The sequence below is a fragment of the Oncorhynchus mykiss genome, chromosome 1 (assembly GCF_013265735.2).
Source record: "Oncorhynchus mykiss isolate Arlee chromosome 1, USDA_OmykA_1.1, whole genome shotgun sequence".
Classification (NCBI taxonomy): domain Eukaryota; kingdom Metazoa; phylum Chordata; class Actinopteri; order Salmoniformes; family Salmonidae; genus Oncorhynchus; species Oncorhynchus mykiss.
In genome coordinates, this window is record NC_048565.1 from 52,526,808 (window position 1) to 52,552,196 (window position 25,389).

General features: G+C 44.4%; 1 protein-coding gene across 4 annotated transcripts; it reads left to right on the forward strand.

Annotated features, from left to right (window-relative positions):
• The first annotated feature begins 1,970 nt into the window (after window positions 1-1,970).
• LOC110524698 (dynamin-1-like protein) lies at window positions 1,971-24,402 on the forward strand. Of its 4 annotated transcripts, none has more exons than XM_021604580.2 (19): window positions 1,971-2,203; window positions 5,156-5,300; window positions 8,031-8,077; window positions 10,309-10,380; window positions 10,488-10,574; window positions 10,867-11,029; window positions 11,536-11,656; window positions 13,124-13,255; window positions 14,591-14,797; window positions 16,487-16,607; window positions 19,258-19,413; window positions 19,543-19,632; window positions 19,741-19,833; window positions 19,949-20,002; window positions 20,254-20,325; window positions 21,079-21,240; window positions 21,852-21,961; window positions 22,190-22,349; window positions 23,828-24,402. In XM_021604580.2, exons 1-19 carry the CDS (start codon window positions 2,102-2,104, stop codon window positions 23,882-23,884), a joined length of 2,151 nt encoding a protein of 716 aa, XP_021460255.1. In that variant the 5' UTR covers window positions 1,971-2,101; the 3' UTR covers window positions 23,885-24,402. The 4 variants fall into 4 exon arrangements, with proteins under 4 accessions (XP_021460255.1, XP_036835634.1, XP_021460280.1 ...); XM_036979739.1 differs by having other exon boundaries at window positions 19,955-20,002; XM_021604605.2 differs by lacking the exon at window positions 20,254-20,325 and having other exon boundaries at window positions 1,972-2,203.
• The last annotated feature ends 987 nt before the right edge of the window (window positions 24,403-25,389 follow it).

Below are 25,389 nucleotides of genomic sequence, written 5' to 3' on the forward strand. Positions count from 1 at the left end.
TCTTGCATTGTTATTTTTGTTTCGTTATGTTGCATTGAAAGTGGCTAATTTTGCTTTTATTTGATCACAATTGCCACAGTAAAGGGACACGTTGATAGAGTTAACAGGGAAAACTAGAACAGTGATCACCAACCTCTTCAAGAACACTTTGAGTCAAAATGCATGCTTAGATTTACTGCTCAGATTTTTTTTTAACATGACTTAAAAAAATGTAAGCCTATGCAACGTTAACCAATTAAAAACAGTACTGTATTAAATGGTGGGCACTTTTAATACAGTGTTGTTTGACAGTACGTTTTAAATAGTGGGCACTTTGAATACAGTGTTGTTTGACATGACAACGAATGGAAATGCCAGGGAGGAGTAATTGTGACAGGTATAGGAACAAAGTGATGGCCAGTTTTTCCAGGGGACACTATATAACCTTTGGCTACATTTAATGTTTTTTCTTTACTAAATTTAGCTAAAATAATCATGCTTTACATATTCCTCTTTGATTTAGAAGATACTGTTGCACAAAAAACATGCTGATTTAGGTCGCACCATCGCTGGTATTATCAGGCTGTATAGCTAGTTACGTTTACTCTAACTCAGTACATGTATTAGTTAGGGTAGCTAGCCAGCTAACTAGTGATTAGAATTACCGGCTAACATGATTTAGACCCAAATTGCTTAGAAAATACAAACTATCCGTTTGCAGACGTATGAAACACAAACTAATAGTGTAATTATAGAACGCTAGTGGATTTATATTAAGACGCAAACTGAAAACAGCATATTTTTATCAACAACGATCTGATCATGTAGACTGAATGCAGGTGTCACGTGATCGAAGAATAACAAATGCGCTCATTGTGTGACAGGGGGCGAGGCTAGGGCAGTGTAGAAAGTGGCATGGAGAGAGATGATCACATTTAACAAACCAAACATTCAAATGCCTTTAAGTAAAAACCCAAACCGGTCCCTGCATCAATACCGTTATATCATAAAATACAGTATACCACCCAGTCATGTGAAATCCATAGATTAGGGCCGAATTAATTAATTTCAATTGACTGAATGTAACCCGGTAAAATCTTTGAAATTGTTGCATTGATATTTTCGTTCAGTGTAGTTTTTCAACATTTGTGAACTGTTCCTTTAATATTTTCCATATGTAAAGGACATATCAAAGCTGCAGGCTAAAGTTAAATCTAGACTTGGTTTCCTCTATCGTAATCGCGCCTCTTTCACCCCAACTACCAAACGAACCCTGATTCAGATGACCAGCCTACCCATGCTAGATTGCTGAGACATAATTTATCTAAGGGTGCTCTCGAGCGGCTAGATGTTCTTTACCATTCGGCCATCGGCACTCTATACTCCTCTGTACACTGGGCATCTCTGTATACCCGTCGCAAGACCCATTGATTGATGCTTATTTATAAAACCCTCTTAGGCCTCACTCCCCCCAATCTGAGATCTACTGCAGCCTTCATCCTCCATATACAAAACCCGTTCTGCCAGTCACATTCTGTTAAAGGTCCCGAAAGCACACACATCCCTAGTTCGCTGCAACAAACACTCAAACTGGACAGTTTTTTCTCAATCTCTTAATTCAAAGACTCAATCATGGACATTTACTGAAAGTTGTGGCTGATTTGCGCGATGTATTGTTGCCTCTACCTTCAGCCCCTTGTGCTGTAGTCCGTACCCAATAATGTTTGTACCGTGTTTTGTGCTGCTAACATGTTGTTGTTGTGTTACTACCATGCCATGTTGTCGTTTTTAGGTCTCTCTTTACGTAGTGTTGTATATCTTGTCGTGATGTGTGTTCTGTCCTATTTTAATATGTATATATATTTTGGCCTTTTGGTAGGACGTCATTGTAAATAAGAATAATTTGTTCTTAATTAACTGACCTGCCTAGTTAAATTACATTTAAATATAACATATGTTTTTTTTTTAACTCAAAGTCCCATAATGCAAGGCTGAATTATTTTGTGCGCAGTTTTCTGGCCCGGGTAAAAGGTGGCAGTGTGAGGGACGTTGGATGACTTTGTGCCTGTGTTTAGCAGGCTAGTTAGGTCGTTTATTTGACAGGTACTACATTTTCAGAGCCATGGAGGCCCTTATCCCTGTCATAAATAAATTACAAGATGTGTTTAATACAGTTGGCGCAGACATTATCCAGCTACCGCAGATTGCTGTTGTTGGAACGCAGGTAAGAATCGCTGGCCAGCTAACTAGCATCCCGTCACCTCGTTTCATTCCCTTAAGGTTAGCTACAGTACTGTTGTCTTTATCACGCAGTTCCACTTCGAGATATTTCATAGTACATGGACATGTACCTGTACTGTGTTTTCGAGGAAAGGTTAGCTAACGTTACTATTGTTACCTTAGCTGTAGCAACTTAGTTATGCAGCTAGATAGTTAGCTTGGCTAGTGGCTATGAATCATGACCTGCTAACTAGTTGGTTATAGCGAATTTGACAGGCAGTGGAACCCGGCTAACGTTAGCCCTGTGTAATGTTAAAATAGCTGTGCTCAGCAGAAGGTGCCATTGAAATGTAATGGCATCACATGTCTCTCTACATGTACGTACTGCACATTTACTGAGTTGTTTACACTGGTATCCCCCTCCTAGCCTTTGAAGACTTCAGTGGTTTTGATGAATGAAAACATCAATGAATTCTTCCAAGACATCCCTCCCCTTTCTTATTGCTTGAATTATCATTCATATATTTCAGTTGGCAACCAACTGGTGCATTACCACCACCAACTGGACTGGAGTCTGGACCTCAGTTCAGCTTCCATTCACCCATGTGGTATATGCTCCCAAAAAACAATGAGGAGATGGCACGTGGGTATATGCAGCTAAAAACCAATGAGGCGATTTGCAGCGCATCATGCCCACAAATAAAACCAAGTTCTATTTTACCAACTGGCTAAACAGACGCACGAGCAATGTGGGTGCAATGATTGAATGTACCATGCTGACCACACCGCCTGCGCAAGCGTTGCAAAATAAATGTACACATATTATTCAATCATTGCACCAACACTGCTCGCGCCTATCAACAGGCATCTGCGTAGCCAGACGCAAAAATAGGACTTGGTTCTATTTGTGATGCTTGATGTGCTGCAAGTCCCGCCTCTCCCATCACATTGGTTTTTAGGAGCATATACCCACGTGGGTGATTCACCTTTCAATGTTTAATGCTTTTACCACCTGTCCCCAAATTAATATAGTTCCTTTCAGAGTTCGTTTTGATATTTCAACCTGCGTGTCCTGATTGCATGTGGGTGGACAAAATCAACATGCGCAGGAGGATGAGCGGTCTGGTCAGCATGTAAGGGACTTCAGCTAAGTGTACCCCGTGTCCAGTGTGCCTGCCAACAGAGTAAAGATTGCCTCAAAATTGTACCTTCCTGAGGACAAAGGAATGAGGCTCCAAGGAGCACATCGCAAGCTGCTCCAAGTAGTTGGACAGTTTTGACTTCCCAACAGCAGCGGCTCATTTTGAGCAGGCCAAGGTCTGCCCCAAACGCAAGTAAATTAGAGGCAAATTACAGCCTCCTTCATTTGAGTTTTGGAAACAAGTGCTTTCATGGAATGCATGGCGCGGGCCTCGTTTCACAGGAGCGTTGTAAAATAAGCTTTCTCTCAATGAACCAGCCTTCACAAATGTAGTTTATTTACAGATGTAATTTTATTGTCCAACATCAGTTTTATAATTTCTTAATTTTGTGGCTACCTAGTGTCCTCTTTCCACTGCTGAATTGCAGCGGGAGTGGGGCCGCCATGTTTAGTTATTACACCTAATTAAAATGCTCATGCCTATGCTACATTTTAAATTAGAGAGTTCTAGATTGTATTTGAAAACAGATGTTATTTATTAATAAAACATTTCATACAAATTTCCTATAGGACAGGTTGTTCGCGAATTATATTATACTAATATATTTTGAAGTTGTATTACTGTGTAGGGGTCTTGTTCTTCTAGGCTAAATGTATTTTCTTAAATTATATATTCATTTATGATTTATACCGGGGATTTAGACGCAATGTTTTTTTTTCTCCAAACCTGTCATGTTGGTATCTACATGTGATTTTTGAGCACCTTGGGTAGATGCCCTAATGTGTTACACACCGAATGCAAATTGATGTCAGGTCATTTTAAATGTTGCCCATCACGTTGTCTGGTGCCAAATTCTCTTAACAGAAACCCTGACTAGGGGGCACTCTTCCATCTGGTCTAAGGATAGAGATCCCAATGCCCCAAGGCAGTGAAGGGGACGTTGCACTGCGTAGGGTGCCGTCTTTCGGATGTGATGTTAAACGGGTGTCCTGACTCTGATCATTTCAAAATCCCATGGCACATATCGTAAGAGTAGGGATGTTAACCCCGGTGTCATAGCCACCTAATCATCTCCCTTATTCCTAATTGGCATGCATATCACTCCACCTCTCCATCTAATAGCTTGTGTGGTGAGCATTCTGGCACAAAGGTGGTCGCCCTGCATCACCCAGGTGGGTGCCACACATTGGTGGTGGATGAGACGAGGTTCCCCCTACTGTGTAAAGTGCTTTGAGTTCCTCAGTTGGTAGAAAAGCTCTATAAATCCAATGAATTATTATTATCATCATATAGGCTACACCTGTACTCTTCTCTCCACACACAGCTCTTGTTGGCCTAGGCGTTACCTGATAGGTTTACAGTAGCATGGCATCCTCGCTGACACCTTCACTGGTCTGTCACCTTCTTGGTCACTGTCTCAGCCCTTTGGCAACCATCTGAACTGAAGGTGCCATGGCGACAGGAAGGCAACCCCTTGGAGGTGCCAAGTGTGTGTCTGCTCTTGTCTCGGTATTCATTAGTGCTGTTCAAAAGGACATATTCACACAGAGGGGATCTTTTGAAAAATCCTTGACCCTGTCAGTTCTATAATTGCCACACATGAATCGAGCCCAAGCTAAATTAGGTCAACTGTATCCAGGCGCAGCTGAGGTGAGATCGGGTAGGTTCAAATGTTGTGGAACGATTTGACTTGTGATGAGTCATGGACTTGTGATGAGTCATTTGAACTTTAGTTTTGTAAGCGATGTTGTTGACTACTAGCTCACTTCTACTTTCACTCTGTAGGTGAGCATGCTATGTGTTTCTGTCTCCAGAGCAGTGGGAAGAGTTCGGTGCTAGAGGCTCTGGTGGGCAGAGACCTTCTGCCCCGTGGTACTGGTGTTGTCACCCGTCGACCCCTCATCCTCCAGCTGGTCCACGTGGACCCAGAGGACCGCAGGAAGACCAGCGAGGAGAATGGTACTGTGAACACAACACTATCACTGCTTTAGGGTTGCAAAATTCTGCGAATTTCCCCAAAGTTCCCAGGTTTTCAGAAACCCTGGTTGGAGGAGCCCTCCTCTGCTTAGGCTATTCCCTTCTAATTCTGCAAGGGAATCCTCCAACCAAAGTTTTTGAAAAAGATGCCTCTGTACCTCTGCTGAGTGAAAACTTGAACATTAGTAAAATTCTTTGCAACTTCCAGCTCGCGTTTACTGTGAACACTGAGGCTGTACCCACTTTAAGTTAGTTTTAACAGTGTCCAAGTAGGCTACTGTAGGTATTTGATCATAATGTAGGCAATGGAGAAAATTCATCCCATAACATTTTAACATAGAAATAGCTGTTCTATCAATCAGCCTACAGTAGCAACCTATGTGTGGTGTTCAATGTAGGCCTAGACTCCATTAAACTTTTGAAAAACACATGCAGGGCTTAACATTACCTGTTTATCCATGTGACTGAAAATGTTGTGGTGTTTGACGCAAGAAACCACTTAACAAAATAAAATGTATTATTATTCCCATCCCATTATTACAGAGAATCAGACACATTTTTCTACCCTCTGCCTATTGGCTACGTAGCTTATTCAAGTATGTCTCAAAATACAACACTGCCCATTTAAGACAACAAAAAAAAGCTCTTTACCAGACTCGCTTTTCAAAGAAGTCCAGAAATGTACGTTTTGTGCTCTTGTATCGTTGACTACAAATTATCACTGGGCTAATAATTCATTAAATTGCAAAGGATATGAACAAAATAGCTACATGCAGCTCTTGCTTTGATCTCAAAACAAACACATCTGCTCATGACTGCTCATGCTGTAAACACAGTCCTGTTCAAAGTAAATGGCACAGATCCATATATGGCAATGGTCAATTTGTATATAGACCTACTGCAGCTCTGACTGGTTATGCCGCACCGCTCTGTGTAGAGTACGGGCTGAGTCGTGCGTGTCGATGCAATAGAATCCTACTCCGATGTGTTCTGTTTACAACAAAATCTCTTGCATAGTTGGTTTTGCGTACTAAGTCGTGTATAGTTCATTTTGTTTCAGTATGTTGCATTGAAAGTGGCTAATATTGCGTTGATTCGCCACAGCAAAGGGAAACGTTAACAGGGAAAACTCTAGAAGTTGAATGAAGTTCAACCTTGTGTTTCTCTCTCTGGGCTGACATTTCTTCTGCATGGCAGTCCCAGGGAGCTGTGCTGCACGGTGTAGGTCACATGTTGTAGACCCCTCTTCCCCGTCCTGTCTCCCTCATGTCTACAGCCATTAGATGACTGTTGAAATCCCTCTAGGTCAGACGTTGTCCTTCTGTGACTGTCTGCTGTTTTTTTGTCACTGTGTGTTGATAACTGGGCATATATTCAAGTCTGCAGCACTCCGTCTGAGTAGTAGCTACTCTCCAGCTAGTATCCATAATAGCTAGCTAATATACTGCAGTAAATATGGCAAGTTATAGGCAAATAAATAGTCTTTCCCTTAGATTCTACTCATGTTATATCTAGAGGCTCCTGAATATTATTACTGAGCCATTAAGTCAAAACAGCGTGCAATGTCATGTTACTCAATCGTCAATGTCATCCCAAGACATTTGAACACAAAACCAAGCCTGTGCCCTGCTGTTGGGAGTAGTCACACACCGGATGGATCAGGCCAAAAAGTACTGCATTGCTGCAGATGGCCATGGTGCAGCAGCTAGGCTAACGGCTAACCATTTTCACCTGTCATCTGATCTCTCCTGAACCACAGACCCCAATGCCTGGAAAAACGGGCGCTATTACAAAGGTCTCCTTTTCATTGTTTCTCCTTGCCTTTTGTCTCTGTGTTCGATCATCAGCTTCTTACTCGAGGCCTATCCCTTTCATATTGCCCCCCTTCCATCCTGCCTATTGTTTTTGTAGCCTTGATTAAGCTGCCAAACTTTGGCTTAACTTGATTCAGCGAATCAAGCCCAACAAGGTCAGTCTCGTGTTTCAGACAAAACATTTGATTGTCTGTAATAAGGACATCCTGTATAAAATAAAAACTATTCCGGAGTGCATGATCGGTGTCAACATGATTTCTGACAAAGTTAAGTATGACCTTTTTTAAGGGCAAATCAAAGAAAATCAGCTGTCCTCAAACAGCTGATTTTGTTTTCTTAGTTTGGTAGGTAATTATTTGTTTAAATAATCCAACTAATACATTGATTTATTAGTTGAAAGAATAACTGTTGTTGTTTATCAAAGGTGCTAGGTAGTAGCGTATGCCTGTGCTCCCCATAACACACCAACCATGCTTTGGCTTGTCTCACAGGCATATTTTTTATTGACAAACAACATTTCTCACTGTATTGTTTGTTCAAATCTCTGGCCCTATACCTCTGGGTTATTGGCCTGCAGGACGTATTCCCATCCCAGCTGAACAACTCAACCCGACCGTATCAGCCGGTCCCAATTCACTCCCCTTCCCCTGGCCCTAACCTTTCTTTACAGATCTGTAAGACGTACTTGATCTGGTGGATGCTCTACCACTGCACTTTTTAATGTCTATCCAGACCCTTCAGATATGCAAACATGGGTTAGAGCCAAGGTAAAGGGGGAGGGAGTGAATTGGGACCTGCTCTATAATCACAACACTGGTCATTAAAGTACTACTCCAAATGACATCTGCCAGACAGGCTGGGGAATGGGAATGACACTGTCTTGTTTATGTTCCCATAGGCGTCGATGGAGAGGAATGGGGCAAGTTTCTACACACCAAAAGCAAGGTATGTCTCGGTAACCATTCCTCAGAGCTAGTTTCTGTGTTGGTTCAAAGCCTGCAGGATGCTGACAAAGCGAAGCACCTCTAACTATCTGTTCACCTCAGTGGAGTTCCCTGCCCTTTCACTGCTACAAATAGACATGCAGCTTAAATACTTGATTGACCTGATATAGGCATGCATACATGCAAAGCAATGTATTGATTTACTGACAGAAGATCACTGGAAAACCTATATGGGTTTTGTAGCTTTGTCTGGAAACTTTGTTTGACAGGAAATCTTATTTTAATCACCTCAGGCACACACCCCTTCACAGTCGCAATGCAAAGAAGACACAGGAGGATGTACAGTAGTACTGTCTTCTAGAGGGAATGGCCTAGAGCATAAAGTAGAGATGAGGGAATAGGGTGTAATATACAGTCAAGATGAGGGAGTAGGGCAGAACATGCGGTCGAGATGAGGGAGTAGGGCAGAACATGCGGTCGAGATGAGGGAGTAGGGCAGAACATGCGGCCGAGATGAGGGAGTAGGGCAGAACATGCGGTCGAGATGAGGGAGTAGGGCAGAACATGCGGTCGAGATGAGGGAGTAGGGCAGAACATGCGGTCGAGATGAGGGAGTAGGGCAGAACATGCGGCCGAGATGAGGGAGTAGGGCAGAACATGCGGCCGAGATGAGGGAGTAGGGCAGAACATGCGGCCGAGATGAGGGAGTAGGGCAGAACATGCGGTCGAGATGAGGGAGTAGGGCAGAACATGCGGTAGAGCTGAGGGAGTAGGGCAGAACATGCGGCCGAGATGAGGGAGTAGGGCAGAACATGCGGCCGAGATGAGGGAGTAGGGCAGAACATGCGGCCGAGATGAGGGAGTAGGGCAGAACATGCGGCCGAGATGAGGGAGTAGGGCAGAACATGCGGCCGAGATGAGGGAGTAGGGCAGAACATGCGGCCGAGATGAGGGAGTAGGGCAGAACATGCGGCCGAGATGAGGGAGTAGGGCAGAACATGCGGCCGAGATGAGGGAGTAGGGCAGAACATGCGGCCGAGATGAGGGAGTAGGGCAGAACATGCGGCCGAGATGAGGGAGTAGGGCAGAACATGCGGCCGAGATGAGGGAGTAGGGCAGAACATGCGGCCGAGATGAGGGAGTAGGGCAGAACATGCGGCCGAGATGAGGGAGTAGGGCAGAACATGCGGCCGAGATGAGGGAGTAGGGCAGAACATGCGGCCGAGATGAGGGAGTAGGGCAGAACATGCGGCCGAGATGAGGGAGTAGGGCAGAACATGCGGCCGAGATGAGGGAGTAGGGCAGAACATGCGGCCGAGATGAGGGAGCAGGGCAGAACATGCGGCCGAGATGAGGGAGCAGGGCAGAACATGCGGCCGAGATGAGGGAGCAGGGCAGAACATGCGGCCGAGATGAGGGAGCAGGGCAGAACATGCTGCCGAGATGAGGGAGCAGGGCAGAACATGCGGCCGAGATGAGGGAGCAGGGCAGAACATGCGGCCGAGATGAGGGAGCAGGGCAGAACATGCGGCCGAGATGAGGGAGTAGGGCAGAACATGCGGCCGAGATGAGGGAGTAGGGCAGAACATGCGGCCGAGCTGAGGGAGTAGGGCAGAACATGCGGCAGAGCTGAGGGAGTAGGGCAGAACATGCGGCCGAGATGAGGGAGTAGGGCAGAACATGCGGTCGAGATGAGGGAGTAGGGCAGAACATGCGGCCGAGATGAGGGAGTAGGGCAGAACATGCGGCAGAGCTGAGGGAGTAGGGCAGAACATGCGGCCGAGATGAGGGAGTAGGGCAGAACATGCGGTCGAGATGAGGGAGTAGGGCAGAACATGCGGTCGAGATGAGGGAGTAGGGCAGAACATGCGGTCGAGATGAGGGAGTAGGGCAGAACATGCGGCCGAGATGAGGGAGTAGGGCAGAACATGCGGTCGAGATGTATGCAGACAGTAATTTGCTCTGGTGCTTTAGGTCCTCCATGCGTGAACAGAGAAACCCTTGTGATGTGCTATACTGTAAATGGCGTTGATGCGGTGGGTGATGGAGGATGTTTTCTTCTTTCTTTATGATTATATTTGTTTGTATTTAGATTTCTGTAGTGGTCTTTTGCTGTTGGGTCCAGATCATAGTAAATCACATTTACATTTGTCATATGCAGCTATATAAAACCATAATTTAATCATTTGTTATACTGCGCAGTACCCATAAACATGTATTTGTTGTTTTTAGATCTACACAGACTTCGATGAAATCAGGCTCGAGATCGAAGCTGAAACAGAAAGAGTTTCTGGCAATAACAAGGTATGCCAACAATAAAAAATGATTTGATGCAAAGGTAGTCCTAAGCAATGTCAATCAGACGTTATCATTGCCAACTGCTGAACTGACATTTCTTTGTTTTCTTCCAGGGAATCACTGATGAACCCATTCACCTGAAGATCTTCTCCCCTCACGTAGTCAACCTCACACTAGTGGATTTGCCAGGTATCACAAAGGTACACGCAAAGCAAGGTGTTTTTATTTAAAATATAAAAGCTAATTGAGTTGCTCAAGTGTGATCGAGTTGGTTTGAGCCCACCACAATACTTATTTAGCTGTCTGCGCTAACGCCTAGGCATTAGCTCTGAGAGCTAACGCAAGTCTTACGATCCCAGGCACTGAGATCACCTATCTTTCATGCACTGAACCACCTCTCTTTCCAAGTTTATTGAGGGAGATTGAACTCCAAGTATGGTTTGAACTATGATATGGGCAGGAATTAATTGTGTGTGTGCATGTTCTACCCAGGTCCCAGTGGGAGACCAGCCCAAAGACATCGAGCTGCAGATCAAAGACTTGATCGTGAAACACATCTCTAACCCCAACTCTATCATCCTGGCTGTGACTGCGGCCAACACAGACATGGCCACCTCAGAGGCCCTCAAAGTTGCCCGCGAGGTCGACCCCGACGGTAAACACCTCAATCTCTTTCTCTTCTTCACTCGGGTCTCTTTCTCTTTTTTTTGTTTGTCTCTCGCTCTGCTGGTCTCTGCATCTCTCTCCACCGCTCTTGCTCTCTCTGTTAACCTTAATGGTCTGTCACCTACTGTTTCCTCTAATCCTTATGTCAGACACGCCATGGCGTACATCGCCTCACAAAACTCTTAATTACCTGGATGTAGGCCCAGGAGTTTTTCCTGATTATCTCACTTGACCAGGAAAACTATAGCCTCTAGTAATAGGCTAAACTCCTTTCCCTATTTGGAGGTAACTGTGGAAAGGTTTAGTTATCATGGCTGTGGATCTGGTCCCATATTCATAAAGCATCTCCGAGTAAGGTAGACGACCTAGGATCTGCCTTTCAGATCATAATGAATAAGAGTTTATGGACAGGGGGGGGACCTCATCCTAGATTAACACCCCTACTCTGATATGCTTTTTTTGACTATGGGTTCTGGGGTTTGTGTCACTGTGTAGGCAGGAGGACGTTAGCGGTGGTGACCAAACTGGACCTGATGGACGCTGGGACCGATGCCATGGACGTTCTGATGGGCCGGGTCATCCCTGTTAAGCTTGGCCTCATTGGCGTGGTCAACAGGTCTGCACCATAACACAATCATCTTCCGTCTCTAGCATGTTGCATATAGCAAGGGTTCAGCCCTATGGAAAATCCAGTATGTAAGGGTGTTAGAATCCAACAGTCACTTAGGATCAAAATGGGAAAGGGGCCAGCATTCTTTAAGTTCTGTTAGGATTCTCTTTTACTGTACTATGTACATTTACTTTTGAGTCATTTAGCAGGCTCTCTTATCCAGAGCGACTTAGTTAGTGCATTCATCTTAAGATGGCTATGTGGGACAACCACATAATTACCTCAGTCATAGTAGGTACATTTGTCCTCAAAGTTCTGGATAAGTTGCAGGGGTCTGATGGCACTAGCGGAGAGCCGAGCCAACAGCATGTTGCAGTAGTCCAGATGGGAGATGACAAGTTCCTGGATTAGGACCTGCGCCACTTCCTGTGTGAGGTAGGGTAGTAGTCTACGGATGTTGTAGAGGATAAACATGCAGGAGAGAGTCACTGCTTTTATGTTTGCAGAGAACCACATGGTGTTGTCCATGCTCACGGCAAAGTTATTTGCACTCTCCGTGATGGAAAAGAATTGGAACGGGCAGGTCTTCCACGGGAGGAAAAGTAGCTCGCATCTCAAGCTCAACCTCGACAAGATGGTGTCGCCACCTGAGTGTCAGAAGTTTGGAAGGAGAAGTTGAGTGTCATCTGCATAGCAGTGATAGGAGAGACCATGTGAGGATATGACGGAGTAGAGTGTCTATATGGAGAACCGCGCCTTGGGGGAGACCAGTAGTGAGAGCAATGTGGTGTAGACAAAGATCCTATCCACATCATCTGGTAGGAGCGGCTTGCCAGGTAGGATGCAATCCAAGAGTGTGCAGTGCCTGAGACGCCCAGCCCCGAGAGGGTGGAGAGGAGGATCAGATGGTTCACTCTGTCAAAGGCAGTGAATAGATTTTAGGAGGAGGAGAACAAAGGAGAGAGAGTCAGCTTTGGCAGTGCAGAGTGTCTCCATGACACGGAGAAGAACAGTCTCGGTTGAGTGACCCGTCTTGAAGCCTGAGTGGTTAGTGTCAAGAAGATCGTTATGCGAGGGAGTTGGAGAGATGGCATGCTTAAGTTTTTTTGGAAAGAAAAGATGGGATACCGGTCTGTATTTATTTATTTATTTATTTATTTTTTAAATTACGTCGGGTCGAGTGTTGGTTTCTTGAGGAGGAGTTGCCAGTGAAAACTGGTGGTCAGGGATGAGGAATGGGAAAGATGGTCTGGAGAAGGGAGGTGGGGATGGTGTCGAGCGGGCAGCTTGTCGGGTGGCTGGTCATCACTAGTCACTGTATGTCATGTGGAGAGGGAGAGGATAAAGAGGTCAAGGCATAGGGCAGTTCTGTGTGAGTGGGACCAGTGGACCCAATAGGCTGACTGAATGAAGTGCTGATAGTAAAGGTAGTAAAATAACTCAAACAGTCCTATCCTTTACGACTTTCTTCAGGAGTCAGTTGGACATCAACAATAAGAAGACAGTGGCCGACGCCATCCGTGATGAATATGCCTTCTTACAGAAGAAGTATCCCTCCCTCGCCAACAGAAACGGAACCAAATACCTGGCTAGAACATTGAACAGGTATGAGCAATGTTCCCTCCCCAAAAAAATGGGCACTTAGCAAATTTCAGGTCTGCTTTAGCGCAAACTGGAATTTTGTAAATATTCTGTGTGACTTCCAGCACGCATTTACTGTCAGCTCTGAGTCTGTACCTGCATTAAGTTTGTTTTAAGTGGCCAAGTAGGCTATTGTAGCTATTTGATCATAATGTAGGTCTGTCAGAGTGGCCTACCATCACAAATAATGGAGAAAATCCATCCCATAACATTTTAACATAGAAATAGCTATTCTGTCAATCAGCCTACAGTAGCAACCAATGTGTGGTGTTCAATGTCGGCCTACATTCCTTTAAACTTTTGAAAAACACATGCAGGGCTTGACATTAACCTGTTTATCCACTTGTCCTTCAGACAAGGAGGTGACTGAAATTGTTGTTGTGTTTGATGCAAGAAACCACTTTACAAAATAAAATGCATTATTATTCCCATACCATTTATTACGGAGACTCCGACAAATTATGCTACTTAGTTTATTCAAGCCTGTCTCAAAATACAATGCTCCTTTAAGACAAAAAAAGTATTTTACCTGACTCGCTTTTCAAAGATGTCCAGAAATTTACGTTTTGTGCTCTTGTAGGAAGCAATCACGCCCCTATTGCTGACTACAAATGATCTATAACTAGGCTAATAACTCACTAACTAGCAAAGGATATGAACAAAATGTGCACACGTGGCTACATGCAGCTCTCGCTTTGATCTCGAAACAAGCACATCTGATCACGACCGCTCATCCTGTAAACACAATTCAGTTCAAAGTAAATGGCACAGATGGCAATGGTCTATTTGCATATAGACCTATGCAGCTTGGTTATGCCGCACCGGTCTGTGCAGAGTACGGGCTAAGTCGTGCTGCAACAGTATCCTACTTCGAAGTGTTCTGCCTACTGTAAAATATTTTGCATAGTTGGTTTTGTTTCGTTATGTTGCATTGAAAGTGGCTCATTTTGCATTGATTTGATCACAATTGCCACAGTACAGGGAAACGTTGATAGTGTTAACTAACAGGGAAAACTCTGAACTTAACTTTCTAATCTCGTGCTTTTCTCCGTGGGCTGATTTCTTTCCTCTGCGCTGCAGTCTTGGGGCTACTGCACGCACGCGCGCAGTTTAGAAGGAACATTGGGAATGAGAAAAAAATTATATATTAGGCATACAAGGCCTCAACAGAAGAGTACTTTTGAGGTTTGAAAACATCTGGCCAACTATGATTTTAGAGTGTAATGTCACTCTAGAAACTAACAACTATCATGTTGTCTGTTGCCTTTTCTACTTTCTCATTCTTCTCCTTGTTGCCAGATTGTTGATGCACCACATCAGAGACTGTCTCCCGGAGCTAAAGACTCGTATCAACGTGCTGGCGGCCCAGTACCAGTCCCTGCTGAGCAGCTATGGTGAACCTGTAGAGGACCAGAGCTCCACACTGCTCCAGCTCATCACAAAGTTTGCTGCAGAGTACTGCCACACCATCGAGGGCACCGCCAAGTACATAGAGACAACCGAGTTGTGAGTAACTTCTTCTTTCCAATGCAGCTGTTTTTCTCTATCAAATCATTTCTGGGTAACAATTAAGTACCTTTCAGTTATTGTTTTCAATTAAAATGGTCAAAAATACATTTAAAAAATTGCTTCTTAACAGAGGGCAATTTCTCAGGCAAGACTTTTGCTAGGACTCTGGGAGTGGTCTGAGTGGGGAGGGGAAAATTGGCTGATATTGGCAGAGAGGTATGGAATTCTGTCTTACTGGTCTATTAACTCATTTACCACCTGGTGACGTCACCATGGAAGACCTGAACTCCATCCCACTGAACAAGCTGACATTTCAGATGGTCTTGTCAAACAGCTCTTACACTAACAAGCATTATCATTTCCAAAATGTCACAGTATTATTCCAGCCTCATACCAAATATATAGGAACATCACATCTTTGACTGTACTGGGCCTTATATATATATATATACACACACACACACACACACACACAGTGGGGAGAACAAGTATTTGATACACTGATGATTTTGCAGGTTTTCCTACTTACAAAGCATGTAGAGGTCTGTAATTTTTATCATAGGTACACTTCAACTGTGAGAGACGGAATCTAAAACAAAATTCCAGAAAATCACCTGTATTAACTGCACCTGTTTGAACTCGTTACCTGTATAAAAGACACCTGTCCACACACTTTTTAGAGCTTTTTGGTCTAAACTCCACTCGCCGTGTTTGGAGGAAGAAGGATGAGTACAACCCCAAGAACACCATCCCAACTGTGAAGCATGGAGGTGGAAACGTCATTCTTTGGGGATGCTTTTCTGCAAAGGGGACAGTACGACTGCACCGTATTGAGGGGAGGATGGATGGGGCCATGTATCGCGAGATCTTGGCCAACAACCTCCTTCCCTCAGTAAGAGCATTGAAGATGGGTCGTGGCTGGGTCTTCCAGCATGACAACGACCTGAAACACACAGCCAGGGCAACTGAGTGGCTCCGTAAGAAGCATCTCAAGGTCCCGGAGTGGCCTAGCCAGTCTCCAGACCTGAACCCAATAGAAAATCTTTGGAGGGAGCTGAAAGTCCGTATTGCCCAGCGACAGCCCCGAAACCTGAAGGATCTGGAGAAGGTCTATATGGAGGAGTGGGCCAAAATCCCTGCTGCAGTGTGTGCAAACCTGGTCAAGCACTACAGGAAACGTATGATCTCTGTAATTGCAAACAAAGGTTTCTGTACCAAATATTAAGTTCTGCTTTTCTGATGTATCAAATACTTATGTCATGCAATAAAATGCAAATTAATTACTAAAAATCATACAATGTGATTTTCTGGATTTTTGTTTTAGATTCCGTCTCTCACAGTTGAAGTGTACCTATGATAAAAATTACAGACCTCTACATGATTTGTAAGTAGGAAACACTGCCGATTTTGCAGGTTATCAAATACTTGTTCTCCCCACTGTGTGTTATTTTTTCCACATTTATTTGAAGAGATAGATGGGAAGGATGGAGAACCTTTTTCAAACATCCTTGTATCTCTAGATACCAGAAGGGGGCATACAAGTATAGCATCACAAGTCAACCAATTTGACGCTTTTGCAGTGTAGTGGGTAGATTACATGGGCTAAATTAACTAGGCTAATACGTTGATCACAAATGTTAAACATTTTGTTGCTTGTATATGTAACAGTGGACCATTCTCTTTCAGGTGTGGCGGAGCGCGAATCTGTTATATTTTCCATGAGACTTTTGGTCGGACGCTGGAGTCTGTGGACCCACTAGGAGGTCTGACCACCATAGACGTGCTAACAGCTATTAGGAATGCTACGGTGAGTGTGCAATGCTATATACTGTATTGTGCGCTACTAAACTGAACAAAAATATAAACGCAACATGTAAAGTGTTGGTAAATTCTTATCGCCTGGGCCTGGCTCCCCAGTGGTTGGGCCTATGCCCAGTCATGTGAAATCCATAGATTAGAGCCTAACACATTTATTTCCTTTTCATGAACTGTAACTCGGTAAAATCATTAATTGTTACATGTTTTATATTTTTGTTCAGTATGTTTATCTATACAGACTCATATTTACAGTCGTATGAACAAGTTTGGACACCCCTGACAATTTCCATGATTTCCATTTATAAATAATTGGGTGATTGGATCAGTAATTTCATTTTGATCTATCAAATAACTGATGGACACAGTAATATTTCAGTAGTGAAATTAGGTTTATTGGATTAACAGAAAATGTGCAATATGCATCAAAACAAAATTAGACGGGTGCATAAATTTGGGCACCCCAATAGAAAAATCACATCAATATTTAGTAGAGCCTCCTTTTGCTAAAATAACAGCATCTAGATGCTTCCCATAGCCTCTAATGAGTGTCTGGATTCTGGATGAAGGTATTTTGGACCATTCTTCCTTACAAAACATCTCCAGTTGAGTTAGGTTTGATGGTTGCCGAGCATGGACAGCCCGCTTCAAATCATCCCACAGATTCTCAATGATATTCAGGTCTGGGGACTGGGATGGCCATTCCAGAACATTGCACTTGTTCCTAAATAAATGCCTGGGTAGATTTTGAGCAGTGTTTTGAGTCGTTGTCTTGTTGAAATATCCAGCCCCGGTGTAACTTCTTCAAAATTTTCCCAAGAATCTGTTGATATTGAGTGGAATCCATGCCACCCTGAACTTTAACAAGATTCCCAGTACCGCCACTGGCCACACAGCCCCACAGCATGATGGAACCCCCACCAAATTTTACTGTGGGTAGCAAGTGTTTTTCTTGGAACGCTGTGTTCTTTTGCCGCCATGCATAACGTCCTTTGTTTTTCATCAGTCCACAGCACCTTATTCCAAAATGAAGTTGGCTTGTCCAAATGTGCGTTTGCATACCTCAAGCGACTCTGTTTGTGGCGTGTGTGCAGAAAAGGCTTCTTCCGCATCACTCTTCCATACAGCTTCTCCTTGTGCAAAGAGCGCTGTATTGTTGAACGATGCACAGTGACACCATCTGCAGCAAGATGATGTTGTAGGTCTTTGGAGGTGGCCTGTGGGCTGTTTTTGACCGTTCTCACCATCCTTCGCCTCTCCGATATTTTACTTGGCCTGCCACTTCTGGCCTTAACAAGAACTGTGCCTGTGGTCTTCCATTTTCTCACTATGTTCCTCACAGTGGACACTGACAGCTTAAATCTCAGCGATAGCTTTTTGTAGCCTTCCTCTAAACCATAATGTTGAACAATCTTTGTTTTCAGGTCATTTGAGAGTTGTTTTGAGGCCCCCATGTTGCCACTCTTCAGAGGAGAGTCAAAGAGAACAACAACTTGCAATTGGCCACCTTAAATACCTTTTTCTCATGATTGGATGCACTTGTCTATGAAGTTCAAGGCTTAATGAGCTCACCAAACCAATTGTGTGTTCCAATTAATCAGTGCTAAGTAGTTACAGGTATTCAAATCAACAGAATGACATGGGTGCCCACATTTTTGCATAGCCTATTTTTCACATCTGATTTAATTTCATACAACTTAATATTGCTACACTAAAAATCTTTGTCTGGACAATACCCCAGTACTCAGCTTTTATTAGAAAATGAATGGCATGCCACTGCGATCATTTTCTGTGACGACAGAGTACATGATTATGCAGCCTCAGAGGGGTGCCCAAACTTTTTCATACGACTGTAGCTGTATTGGACGGCAGGTAGTTTAGTGGTTAGAGCGTTGGGCCAGTAAACAATAGGTTGCAAGATCGAATCCCCGAACTGACACGGTAAAAATCTGTCATTCTGCCCCTGAACAAGGCCGTTAACCCACTGTTCCTAGGACGTCATTGTAAGTAAGAATTTGTTCTTAACTGACTTGCCTAGTTAAATAAATAAAAATGTTTGTTTGCAGAGCAGAATGATCAAATGTATTTATATAGCCCTTCTTACATCAGCTGATATCTCAAAGTGCTGTACAGAAACCCAGCCTAAAACTCCAAACAGCAAGCAATGCAGGTGTAGAAGCACGGTGGCTAGGAAAAACTCCCTAGAAAGGCCAAAACCTAAGAAGAAACCTAGAGAGGAACCAGGCTATGAGGGGTGGCCAGTCCTCTTCTGGCTGTGCCGAGTGGAGATTATAACAGAACATGGCCAAGATGTTCAAATGTTCATAAATGACCAGCATGGTCAAATAATAATCACAGTGGTTGTCAAGGGTGCAACAGGTCAGCACCTCAGGAGTACATGTCAGTTGGCTTTTCATAGCCGATCATTGACAGTAACTCTACCACTCCTGCTGTCTCTAGAGAGTTGAAAACAGCATGTCTGAGACAGGTAGCACGTCCGGTGAACAGGTCAGGGTTCCATAGCCGCAGGCAGAACAGTTGAAACTGGAGCAGCAGCACGGATTTATTGTGAGTTGAGATGAGTTGCGGGTTGTTAGCCAGCGCAGCTGTTGGGTAATGTAGTCTCATGTCTGTGTGTGTAGGGCCCGCGGCCTGCCCTGTTTGTGCCCGAGGTGTCGTTTGAGCTGCTTGTGAAGAGACAGGTAAAGAGACTAGAGGATCCCAGTCTGCGCTGTGTAGAGCTGGTCCACGAGGAGATGCAGAGGATCATCCAACACTGCTCCAACTACAGCACACAGGTAGACTAGACACACACACAGCAACTGCAGCACCCAGGTAGCCTGTTCATACACACATTCACATCAACAACACTTGCTATGACTTGACATCTGGCCACAGTCACTGATGAGTGTTCTCTCTCTCTCCAGGAGCTGTTGAGGTTTCCAAAGCTCCACGATGCCATAGTAGAAGTGGTCACGTCCCTCCTCAGGAAACGGTTACCGGTCACCAATGAGATGGTGAGACGTTTTTCCACTGCATTTCAAATGGATTCTTCTTGAATGTTCTCTGCTCCACTTGTAGTGCGTTTGCTTATCTTTAGTGTACTCATTCCAACTCCTCCTCAGGTTCACAACCTGGTGGCCATAGAGTTGGCATACATTAACACCAAGCACCCTGACTTTGCTGATGCCTGTGGCCTCATGAACAACAACATAGAGGTAAGAAACATTCACAGCTTTAGAAATAACTTCATTCTGTGTTTTCTAACTTTCTTATAAAACACAAGAAGTGTTGTAACTGCGTTGTTAATCAGTAGTAATGGTTGTCTCCTAGGAACAGAGACGCAACAGAATGAGAGAGCTTCCGTCCTCGGTTCCCAGGGAAAAGGTAACAGAACACACAAGACTCTCCCTCTTTCATTGTGCTTTTGATTTGTTGAATTGCTACAAAGACTGTTTCTTTACTGCGCCAAGTGAAGATTTCTGCCTTTTTACAGAAGAGATATAAGCCATATGTTGTTTTGATTCCACACCAGACTGTCGCAGCTCATTCAGTAAAGGGTTTCTTCTGTTGCTGGCTTTTTAGGTCCTCTTTCCAACTCTGTCCACTCTTCCTCCTCTCTCTCTCTCTCTCTCTAGTCCTTTAAGGGCCCAGGTGGTCAGTCTCTCTCCCCCACTGAGCTTCCTCCCCCCGAGGGAGAGGGACCCAAGGTGTGTCACTGTGTGCCACTCACCCACCCAATGCCTGCATGGCCCCTGCCTGAATCCTACCTCAACCAAGATTTGGGCCCATTTCATTTCTGGAAGTTAACTGAAAATCCTGTTTTCATTAGTTCCTTAAAATATCAGTTGATTTCCTGAATTGACTGAATTGCAATGGACTTTCCACTGACCCACCCTCATACTCCCCTCTGCAAACCTGTAGACGATCCTACTTTGTGTAGGGCGCAATTCTGAATTCCCCTCATCTGTTTCCCTTCAATGTCCCACAGATGTGTTTTAATAAATTGATGAGCCCCCACCCTAACTAACTCCACTCCCTGAGGATGACCTTTTGATTCTGTCATTACATTTCCCATCTTACACCTCTTTCCGGCATGTGTGCTTCTATACGGAGGAAGGGTCCTGGAGTGATCTTTTTGTACAATATGGCCCTGCCTCTGTCAGAGTGCCGTTTTTAATCCAAAAAGTCAGTATATGTATCTACAGACATGACCGTGTAGTCTGTAGATGTTACATCATACAAGCCTAAGGTGATGTAATAGCCCTGACACAAGCATGCTCCATCTTTGGGAATAAATTCTAACGAGCATATTGATTGTTGCGGTCTTGGAACAGTTCTCTCTTGTAAAAATAGATTTTTAATCTCAAGGAGACAACTGTATAAGTAAAGGATGAATCCTTACCATTGAATAAACCACTAGACAGGATCTCTAACCAGTCTGTCTATTTCCTTGTCTCTAGGCTGCAGGTGGGGGTCCCCAGGGGGATCAGGATGGAGGGACAGGGAACTGGAGGGGCATGCTGAAGAAGGGAGATGAGGGGATGGGTGGAGATAGATCCATGCTCCAGACCTCCAACCCTGCCAGCCCTCAGAGGGGCCATGCAGTCAACCTGCTGGATGTGGTGGGTAATCACTTCTAGTCAGATACTCAGTCCCGGTTCTATCACTATACCTTTTGATGTTTGCAGAACTGTGATCTTGGTTAACCCGAAACTAAAGTCTCACGTAATTAGTCAGCTTCTCGATTAAGTTCTGGGTCCAACACGTGATAGGAGATGGTAGACCAGAACGAGGCGCTCCACCCTCTCTGCAAGTTTTGGGCCGAATGTTTCCTCCCCGTCCGAAAATCAAAAGATGACAACCTTCGAAATCTTAACGTCTCTAAATAACCAGTGACGAAAAACACTGGAACTACTGCTGCTCGTTACCCCATGCCTTCTATTCCTTCCTGACAAATTCTAGAGTACCGGTTATGTTGATGTAGATCTGTCCACAAGAGATGAGCAGAACTGTGATGTGTAAGCCATTTAATATGGTGGATACTTCTCTGCTTATGCCTATCCAGCACCTTCAGATCTGCAAACATTGAAGGGTTATGGCCAAGGAGGGGTAGGAATGGAATGGGACTAGCTACTGCTCGAAGTCCAAACAAGTTCCATAGCAACACAATGTTAATGACCTCTGAGAAGTAGCACGTAAGTGATTGGTCTGTTTGACTCTGTGTATCCCCCAGCCTGTTCCCGTTTCCAGGAAGCTGTCTTCTCGAGAGCAGAGGGACTGTGAGGTCATCGAGAGACTCATCAAGTCCTACTTCCTCATCGTCAGGAAAAACATCCAGGACAGGTATGGTGCTGCTCTGCTTTACTTACTGTTAGACTCCCTCTCCTGTGGTTTCTGTACGATGTTACAATAGTTTCTGTGTTTCATTCTCCTTTCTACTTGGCGCCATCTCGATTGCTTAAAGATCTGTTGTTTCCTGCACTTGAGTCCCAATTTTTTTTTTCTCAATCTCACACTTTCTCTCATCCACCCTTTCAATACTTCTCTCTCCCTTTGCGCTCCTCCCTGCAGCGTGCCCAAGGCGGTGATGCACTTCTTAGTGAACCATGTGAAAGACAGCCTGCAGAGTGAGCTGGTGGGTCAGCTGTATAAGGCAGGTCTGTTAGATGACCTGCTCACTGAGTCTGAAGACATGGCCCAGAGACGCAATGAGGCTGCAGACATGCTCAAGGTAATGTGTGTGTGTGTGCGCGCACGCATACTATTTGTATCTAAACTCAACAAAAAAAGAAACGTCCCTTTTTCAGGATCCTGTCTTTCTAAGATAATTCGTAAAAATCCAAAAAACTTCACAGATCTTCATTGTAAAGGGTTTAATCACTGTTTCCCATGCTTGTTCAACGAACCATAAACAATTAATGAACATGCACCTGTGAAACGGTCATTAAGACACTAACAGCTTACAGAAGGTAGGCAATTAAGGTCACAGTTATGAAAACTTAGGGCACTAAAGAGGCCTTTCTACTGACTGACAAACACCAAAAGAAAGATGCCCAGGGTCCCTGCTCATCTGCGTGAACGTGACTTAGGCATGCTGCAAGGAGGCATGAGGACTGCAGATGTGGTCAGGGCAATGTCCATACTTTGAGACGCCTAAGACGGCGCTACAGGACTGACAGCTGATCGTCCTCGCAGTGGCAGACCACGTGTAACAACACCTGCACAGGATCGGTACATCCGAACATCACACCAGCAGGATGGCAACAACAACTGCCCGAGTTACACCAGGAACGCACAATCCCTCCATCAGTGCTCAGACTGTCCGCAATAGTCTGAGAGAGGCTGGACTGAGGGCTTGTAGGCCTGTTGTAAAGCAGGTCCTCACCAGACATCACCGACAACAACGTTGCCTATGGGCACAAACCCACTGTCGCTGGACCAGACAGGACAGGCAAAAAAGTGCTCTTCACTAACGAGTCTCGGTTTTGTCTCACCAGGGGTGATGGTCGGATTCGCGTTTATCGTTGAAGGAATGAATGAGCGTTACACTGAGGCCTGTACTCTGGAGCGGAATCGATTTGGGGGCGGAGGGTCCGTCATGGTCTGGGGCGGTGTGTCACAGCAGGCAATCAACGCTGTGCGTTACAGGGAAGACATCCTCCTCCCTCATGTGGTACCCTTCCTGCAGGCTCATCCTGACATGACCCTCCAGCATGACAATGCCACCAACCATACTGCTTGTTCTGTGCGTGATTTCCTGCAAGAACCCGGATCTAAATCCCATTGAGCAAGTCTGGGACCTGTTGGATCAGAGGGCTAGGGCAATTCCTCCCAGAAATGTCCGAAAACTTGCAGGTTCCTTGGTGGAAGAGTGGAGTAACATCTCACAGCAAGAACTGGAAAATCTGGTGCAGTCCATGAGGAGGAGATGCACTGCAGTACTTAATGCAGCTGGTGGCCACACCAGATACTGACTGTTACTTTTGATTTTGACCCCCTGCTTTGTTCAGGGATGCATTATTCAATTTATGTTAGTCACATGTCTGTGGAACTTGTTCAGCTTATGTCTCAGTTGTTGAATCTAACGTTCATACAAATATTTACATGTTAAGTTTGCTAAAAATAAACGCAGTTGACAGTGAGAGGACGTTTCTTTTCTTGCTGAATTTCTATGAAAGTTTTGATCCCCTCTCCATCCTATGTCCACAGGCCTTGCAGAAAGCCAGTCAGGTGATTGCTGAGATCAGAGAAACACACCTGTGGTGAGGGCCTCTACCTCCATACGCTCTCCCTCCCACATGGACACTATGCCCTATACTCGTCCCCTAAGCCCTGTTCTCTCAAACCTTCCTGGACTGCAGTGCAGAGATGGCCAACTTAAATGCACTGGTGTCAATTTGTTTAAAGTTCTCCATCCTTCTCCTGAAGTGTGCACTTGCACACTCAGTCTTGGATTTAAATCGTTAGATTAGTGTTAGCATTGGCAGGAGGGAGCTTCCCCCATTAATTCCATGACGGAGTGTAGAAGTGCACACTTTTGGAGATGGGTGGAGAATCGGGAGGTACGTTTTGAATATAGTTTTATGATGTATTATGTAGTCTTGAGCTACACGAAGGGCAGTACATATCTTTGCCTGCACCACAAACACACACACACGAGCTCTACTGTCCAAATTATCTTTCATATGTAAGTACAGTAAATACCATGTAAGGTGTGAGGCATACCTAATGAATGTTTGTCCCTAAATGTAGAGTTAAAATAAAGCTAGAAATGGCAAACCTTATAGATGTTTACTGTAGTCTCTGGCTGGATGCTGTGTTTTAAATGCTGTCGGTTTTGCTCATGTTTGCCTATCTACATGTAGTGTCGCTGTCTATGCTACTGTTGAACATGTCATTACATGGTAACTCATTTGCGTTGATTTTCACACATACTTTTTGGGTGAGTTTGTGATTTTATGTATTTTTCACCTAACATGTAAATGTATCATACACCTAACCATGCTACACAGTCTCATTTGATTAGTTTACTCCTGACCATGCCTAAACACAATGTGTTTACAACTACTGAATTATCTATGGCCCATGTGCTATATATATATATATATATATATATACAGTGCCTTGCGAAAGTATTCGGCCCCCTTGAACTTTGCGACCTTTTGCCACATTTCAGGCTTCAAACAAAGATATAAAACTATTTTTTTTGTGAAGAATCAACAAGTGGGACACAATCATGAAGTGGAACGACATTTATTGGATATTTCAAACTTTTTTTTAACAAATCAAAAACGGAAAAATTGGGCGTGCAAAATTATTCAGCCCCCTTAAGTTAATACTTTGTAGTGCCACCTTTTGCTGCGATTACAGCTGTAAGTCGCTTGGGGTATGTCTCTATCAGTTTTGCACATCGAGAGACTGAAATTTTTTCCCATTCCTCCTTGCAAAACAGCTCGAGCTCAGTGAGGTTGGATGGAGAGCATTTGTGAACAGCAGTTTTCAGTTCTTTCCACAGATTCTCGATTGGATTCAGGTCTGGACTTTGACTTGGCCATTCTAACACCTGGATATGTTTATTTTTGAACCATTCCATTGTAGATTTTGCTTTATGTTTTGGATCATTGTCTTGTTGGAAGACAAATCTCCGTCCCAGTCTCAGGTCTTTTGCAGACTCCATCAGGTTCTTCCAGAATGGTCCTGTATTTGGCTCCATCCATCTTCCCATCAATTTTAACCATCTTCCCTGTCCCTGCTGAAGAAAAGCAGGCCCA